This window comes from Gadus morhua, chromosome 8, assembly GCF_902167405.1.
Source record: "Gadus morhua chromosome 8, gadMor3.0, whole genome shotgun sequence".
Classification (NCBI taxonomy): Eukaryota; Metazoa; Chordata; class Actinopteri; order Gadiformes; family Gadidae; genus Gadus; species Gadus morhua.
This window is the reverse complement of record NC_044055.1, coordinates 9496547-9503777: the sequence shown is the minus strand read 5'-3', so window position 1 is coordinate 9503777 and position 7231 is coordinate 9496547. Positions and strand designations below refer to the sequence as shown.

Here is a 7231-nt window from a genome sequence, read left to right as displayed (position 1 = left end):
AAATTGAGGTGCGTCTGTGGGCTCGTGCAAGGAACCGGATGGACCGGGTCCACTGGCCAGTGGCCACTGAACTGGTTCTGCCCACTCTGGACTCTGCTGTCCACTGTTGCTAATAAATCAATGATGCAAGACAGCAGGAGTTACAGCAAAAGCATAACCCCTACTTACCTTATTTACAAATTAAACTATTTTCTGATAGATATTTTTTGTATTTATATGAGGATTGGATCCACATTTTTAAGAGCTATACATCAAATCAGCTCATTGAGATGTTCCCTTCACCCCCCCCCCCCCCCCCCCCCGAAACATTTCCTGCTGCTCATCACCGCTAATTACAGGATCCCCATTGGCTCCTTGGCCGCCCGGTCACAGGAGCCAATCCCGGAGCACCTAACAGCATGTCTGGGGTCCGAGTGACGTATGCGTTTTGTTTTTAATGATCACAGGCCTCCGCTTAAAAACGTTCCTCCACCCCATCCGTCCGACACAGGGGAGCAGATAGGTGATAGGTGTGTGTGTGTGTTGCTCTCGACGACTCCTTTGCCTCCCCCATCCCAGAGAAGTTGGATCCAGAGGGCCGTTGGCTCCCAGTCAGAGCTACAGCACCTGGAACAGGTAAGCTGGGCGCCCACATGTTTGTTTAGAGTACCAAACAGTGGATAAATGAACCTATCCCAAGCAGCAGCCCTTTTGCTGGTAACCTACTTGATGACTTTGTTGTTCGTAGTGGGAATCTGGAATGAAAAAAACCATTGAAAACAATTTTTTTTTTTTGTCCAATCATGAACAACATGTGAGCATAGGATTCATAAGCATATTTGTAATCTCAGTCCACTAACTAGCTCGGGTTTTAATTAGGACCCCGGCACTGGGACTTAACTGCTGCTGATTGCTGATTGCTGTTTGGTATTCAGATATGTTGATGGCCTGTATATAATGACATTAAAAAAGTATCGCCAAATTATATAGGAGCTGCTCATATCATTTATAGATATTTTTTAATTGCTTCTAATGTTCACTAGTTCGAGTATTTGTTTTCTTCCTTTGCAAGAATATATTAAACACATGCATTCGAAGACCATGCAGCAACAATTTAAAAGACAACTATAGTGGTGCATATTGTTAATGTCTCTGATGTGTCTCTTACAGGAAGAAACTCAGAACAGAAATGGCTCAAGACAGAAGCCGATCCCTTTCCCTGGTCCACACTGGACTGCTGATAGCAGTGGTCCTGCTACCAGGTGAGGGACTTCTGCTGGGTTTGATTATGGACCTGAGCTGTTGGATTTGATTATGGACCTGAGCTGTTGGGTTTGATTATGGACCTGAGCTGTTGGGTTTGATTATGGACCTGAGTGTTCTGCTTTTCTGAACTGGACAGGCAACACTTTACAATAAGGATATATTTATTAACAAATAATTACAATTATATTATAACCCTAACCCAATTCAGTGATAAGCATTATTATATAGCTATAGGTTAGGGTAACTGGATAATGTTTACAAGATGGTGTGCAAATGCAACCAGAGTTACTTTAACTTACAAGAAATGAACTACAACACAAAAACCTAACCCTATTTGATAATGTTAGTGAACAGAGCCCTCATAACCTTAGTTAAACTGAATCCCATTAGTAAACATGAACACCCTTAGTAACTACACCATCAGTTAAGTATGAATGAACTTAGTTAATGCTTATTACATTAACACCAAGTGTTACCAGCGGAAACCAATTTGAATCCCTAACTGGACGAATGCATTATTGTTGACAGCTTATGTAAGTAAAGAACAATATAATAAGTTCAACATAAACCATCTTAAATCACAGCATAATAATGATGATGATAACAAAGATGAAGACTAGGATGATACTAATAATAATCATCAAAATGTCAAAAATAATAACAACAATCATCATTTCGTCATTAAGTCCGTTCAACAGTACGTTTTTGAGTTCACACATTCATATTCCCCTGTTGACGAGGGCTCAAACGCCATAAAGCACATCAAAGCTGTCCCCCAGAGCAGCACGGTCCCCTTGTCTCCACGTCGGGGCTCAGCGGCGGCTCTGACCAATAAACTCGGAGGGGGGGGGGGGGGGGGAGCAGAGGGTCTTCCATAATCAGCTGACTGGGCGCTTTCCCCGGAGTCGTTAACTTCTGAGGGTTATGCCACGGACGGAACTGGAGGAACACACCGCCCCCCCCCCACCCCACCTTCCGACCCCGTTTTTACAATGCTGAGCTAACGAGTGCGGCCCACTGTACCGATGTTTCATGAGTGCGTGTGTGTGCAGGTGTGTGTGTGGACCTGCAAAGTGTGGGTATTTTTGCGAGCGTGTGCATGCCTACACACATGTGAAGGTATGCACACATGTGTTAAGTGCACTTGAGAGAATGAGGAAGGCAGAAGGAAAAAGAGAGAGAAAGAGAGAGAAAGAGTCGAGAGAGCGAACGAGTGAGTGAGTGAGTGAGTGAGTGAGTGAGTGAGTGAGTGAGTGAGTGAGTGAGAGAGAGCGCTTCGTGGACGTTCCTGGGGCTCTTTGTAGTTTTACAGGTTAGCTCCATGAAGAGCAGGGGCGGCCGCCTAATAAACCAGCCACAGCCAGTCCAACTGCGTGTCCTTTGGTGTGTATGTGTGTGTTTAATGTATAGGTTTGAGGGTAGGGTCCTGGGGTTTGAGGGGAGGGAGGGGGGGGGCTTGTATAGCCACAGGACGTTGCCTGGGCCGGGGCGCCAGAGAGCCGGAGCCCCTCCGTCGACTCCTAGGGGCGCAGTGCTAGGGGCTCAGCATTTTTTTATTGGAGGCCTCAGACATCTGGGCCTCATACTGTCCCGGCTACTGTTTTATGTTTACGTGTGTGTGTGGGTTTCTTGTTTTACAGACTTTCTGGGGGCGGTGCCAGTAGATCAGCATAAGGAGGACGGTGAGGAGTTTTGTGCTGCACTAGACATTTTTTTCGGAAATGGTTAAGCAGGCGATGAAGCCGAACATCTATTGAGGATGTTTTGACGTTGACACATGGACTCACTCATCGGATCATATCGCGTATCGTTCAAATGTTAACTATTTTATTTGGTGGTCACGATCCGATAGTCAGTTCATGCATAAACAAGGGCTACATTTATGCGTTCATCCATCCCTCCATCGTCTATTTATCTATCGCTCTACTTGTCCAATGGGACATGCATGCATGGATGCCTTCCTCGGGCGCGCTTATACACACGCACTCGTGCAGGCACAAATGCACACACACACACACACAGGATTTAAATAGCTTTATACTATCTGAATGGCATTCCCTGTTGTTTCAGTATCTGCAGTGTCAAGCGATGCAGAGAGCGGAGATCAGAAGCTGGTGCGCAACAGAAGAAACCTTGCTCTCATGGCCCTGCCGCAGTTCCAGCGTGTCCCTGACTTCTGGGCATGGTACAAGCTCTTCACTGAGACTCACAACCAGGAAGGAGTGAGTTGCCTTCATTCATCGTTAATCCTTTTGTGCAAATGGCGCCACAGGGACTGAAGGCACCAAACAGGAGTTTAAATCAGAACACATTAACGGATATTTGTAGTATGGGGGTCGATGCTCCACCATATTGAGAGTACTCGAGAGAGCTGCAGTACTGCTTAAACTTCCATCAATGTACGTTTACTGTAATTAAGCTAAGGAAAGTTGACTTTTCCACGTATTGCATGAGAAATGCTGTGGCAGTTTCAAACACGACCATGTCTCCCCATCTGGACACAGTTTTCATGATTAATTACTAGACAATGAGCAAAAAACATTACTAGCTTCATGATGATGTTGCAATGTACAAGCCCTACACAAAATAAATAACAAAATCAAATCAGCTTCTCTGGTTCTGAACTGAAAACCCAGAAGCTCTCCCTTAAACATGAGGTTGTTTGGCCTCTGGCATTGCATGCAGTTTTCATGAGCAGCACTCGTACAAACTCAAAATCATAGTCGGCACAGCATTCCCTTTGGTCCTCAACAAAAGACCATTACTGGACGATTGTCGAGAAAATTTGAGCAGAGACATGCCTACAGAGACCTCTAATTATAGTTAGATATTTTCGTTGCAGACTTTAACCAAAGGTAGTTGATTTAGTTAAACTATTTTGGATTTTATTATGGTTTAAAAAGGTGACACATTAAACGACCAGGTGTGATTAGTGATTAGCCGTTAGAAGCCATTTTGAAGATGTGCCTCTTCTGACATCACAAGTGGGCGTATCCACCTAGATGTGTGCTGGATAGATCAGTCTACCATCCTACCCAGTGTGGTGGACAGGCCCACTTGTGATGTCAGAAGAGGTTGATTTCCAAAACTGCTCGTAACGGCTAATCAAAGTCACACCTGGTGGTATAATATGTCACCCATAAGTCTTCAGAATGAAATAAATGTTGGTGTGTGTGTGTGCGTGTGCGTCAGGTCGAGGACCTGGACCGCCTCTACCTGACCTGGCTGCAGAACAAGCACCGCTCCGAGGAAGGTCCGGCCTTCAACCACTACCTCAACCACCTCAGCGAGATCTACAAGACCTGCGCCAACTCCGACGACCCCGAGTGCATCGCCGAGCACACCAGCAAGCCCAAGGCCGCCATGGTGATGCCCGCCCAGTTCAGGGCGGCCGCCATGCACACGTGCAACCCATACACCGACCCCTACTGCATGTTCCCCATGCTCGCCAAGGGAGCGCCCGTGGAGGCCGCGCCCGCCCCGGCCCCGGTCAAGCTCCCCGTCCCCATCTTCAGCCCCATGCTGCCCTCCCCCATGAAGACCCCCACGGGCTACTACTACTACGCCCCAGTGCTGGAGCCCTTCCTCAGCCACGAGCAGAGGGTGGAGCTCATGAGGATCTGCAAGCCCGAGGATGTGGAGTGCCTGCAGTACCACCTGAGAGCGGCTTACGGCTACCGCCCCGTCGCCGGCCCCGCGCCCTCCTACTCCGCCCTCAACTGCAACCCCAAGGACCCCTACTGCAAGCCCGTGCTGGTGCAGAAGTCGCCCACCGGCTTCTACCACATGCTCTACCCCGGCTGCGACCCGGCCGTCGACCCCCTGTGCGCGTCCGAGGCCGGCCCCGCCCCGCTGTCCGCCGACGGGGCCCCCAAGGAGCAGCACTGCAACCCGCTGTTCGACGGCGGCTGCAACCCCCTTACCGCCACCAAGCTGTCGGGCCTCACCAAGCCCGTGCTGGAGTACCTCCAGAAGGATGGGCCCGCCGCACCCGCCGCCGCGTCCGTCCCCGCCCCTCTGACCTGCGACCCCCGCACCAACCCCTTCTGCATCCTGGCCGCGGCGCACTACCTGCGGAGGCCCCAGCCGCAGCTGCCTGAGCACCAGGTCTGAGTCCCCCCACACTGCGTGGCTGTGCTTCAGGATGAATGGTTCCGGTCTCATGTAGAGCCCTCCAGTCCGTTGACATGGTTGTGTGTGTCTGTCTTTTTTTTTTGCTTTTCTTCTGTTAGCCTTATAAAAACACATGTAGTGAAACGTGTTCAGAAACATGTAGTGAAAGGGTGCATCATGAGGGTCTATTGTGGTATCTTACTGTTGATCTGATTTTCCAAGACAAGTGGTAGAAACTTTTAACAAAAAACAAGTTAATCAGTCAGTCCATCCATGAATCTATCTATCAATCAATCAATCAATCAATCAGGTCCGCTACAGGCTCGGGGTCCACGGCAAGACCAGGGACGGCCACGACTGCTACGTGCACTATGATAAGGACTGCATCGCCGTGGGAGACCAGCCCAAGGCCCCGGCCGCCGTCAAGGCCCCGGCCACGCCCTACTGCCACCCCTTCGACCCCAGCTGCGGGAAGTTCGCCTCGCCCGCTGCCGCCGTAGCGGCGCCCGCCAAGGCAGCCGGCCCCGACGACATCATCCTGCCCCACCCCGACTGCGATCCTGAGGTCGATTACAACTGCCGCCTGCGTCGCGGCAAGCCCGCCGCGGCCATCACCGCCGCCGCAGATGAGCCCGCCGCCGTCGCAGACGAGCCCGCTCGCATGACCCGCTCCCAGGCCTCGCCGAGTTTCGAGGACTTCCTGAGCGGCTACCTGAGCCAGTACCAGCAGAAGTGAGCGGTTGATGACCGGCAACAAGAACATTATCATCGTCGGCTACACAGCCGACTGGCGGCCAGAGAGGAGGGGTTTGTCCTTGCCTCCCGTCACGGACACCAAACGCCATTATAGTCGCGAGGCGTTCAAGCTCGTAGCATCATTCCTGAATTATGATAGTGATAGTTATTAATAGTGTTACAAGTGTTTGAAGAGTTGTTGTCATTTGATCCACAGATGGGGACATTTAAAAAAGGGGGTTGAGCAGGTTTTCAGTGTACCATGAAAAAACAATGTTAATTGTGTGCATCCATTACTATGTGTGTTTGCAACAAACATCCTCTTGTATAGTTGTGTGTTAGAAACTAAACAAGTTTGAATTTGTGTCTGTGTATTCTTTCTCTGTTGTACATTCTGTTCCCATTAAAATTAGACAATAATCTCAAGGTTTCCTCTTCCATTTCTACAATATTTAATGTTTTTGTTCATATTTATTTCTGAAAACAAAAGGTTACTGAGAAGACAAAACAGTGTTTTCTCTTTTAGCCTTTATAAAGATAAACGTTGAAAAAGATTAGCTGAAAAATATTTTGGATTTCTGATGACACACATAAGCACACGTAGCATACCAACCTTAACTAACGAAAAAGCAAAACCTTACCAAACCAATGGAAAAATTAATCTTTAAAGAACACAGGCCTACTAAGTACATATAGGCCTATAGCGAGTAATCATATTTACCAACTGTACATATAGAGGAATTTACTAACTCTATCTAGGTAGTAAATGCCTAGTAGGCCTACGTTCATCTCATCTGGCCTATGTCTAATTGATTTCGAAATAAAATAATGATCGGGATAAAATAAAAGAGCCTCTAAAAAAGGCATCATAGTAGTAGCAGAAGGAGGTCTAACAGTAGAAAAAAACTAAAAGCTAACATACCTATACATTTAGCCTGCCATGTAGCTGGGCTATATGGACTCATAAAACCACCCTGGGTGATAAAATTAGTCAGAAAGAGCGGGAGCGGAGGTTAGAACGGTATTGTGCATAGCCTAGCGAGGCGCTAATGAGAATGGTAAAGCAGCACCTACCCTAGCGGGGAGCTAATGAGAACAGTATAGCACCAAGCCTAGCGGGGAGCTAATGAGAACAGTA

At 48.2% G+C, this 7231-nt stretch overlaps 1 protein-coding gene across 1 annotated transcript; it reads left to right on the top strand.

Annotated features, from left to right (window-relative positions):
* Nucleotides 1–454: 454 nt before the first annotated feature.
* On the top strand, nt 455–6515 carry and2 (actinodin2). The gene is made up of 6 exons (XM_030364976.1): nt 455–615; nt 1150–1241; nt 2886–2927; nt 3316–3467; nt 4438–5352; nt 5669–6515. Exons 2-6 carry the CDS (start codon nt 1169–1171, stop codon nt 6092–6094), a joined length of 1608 nt encoding a protein of 535 aa, XP_030220836.1. The 5' UTR covers nt 455–615; nt 1150–1168; the 3' UTR covers nt 6095–6515.
* The last annotated feature ends 716 nt before the right edge of the window (nt 6516–7231 follow it).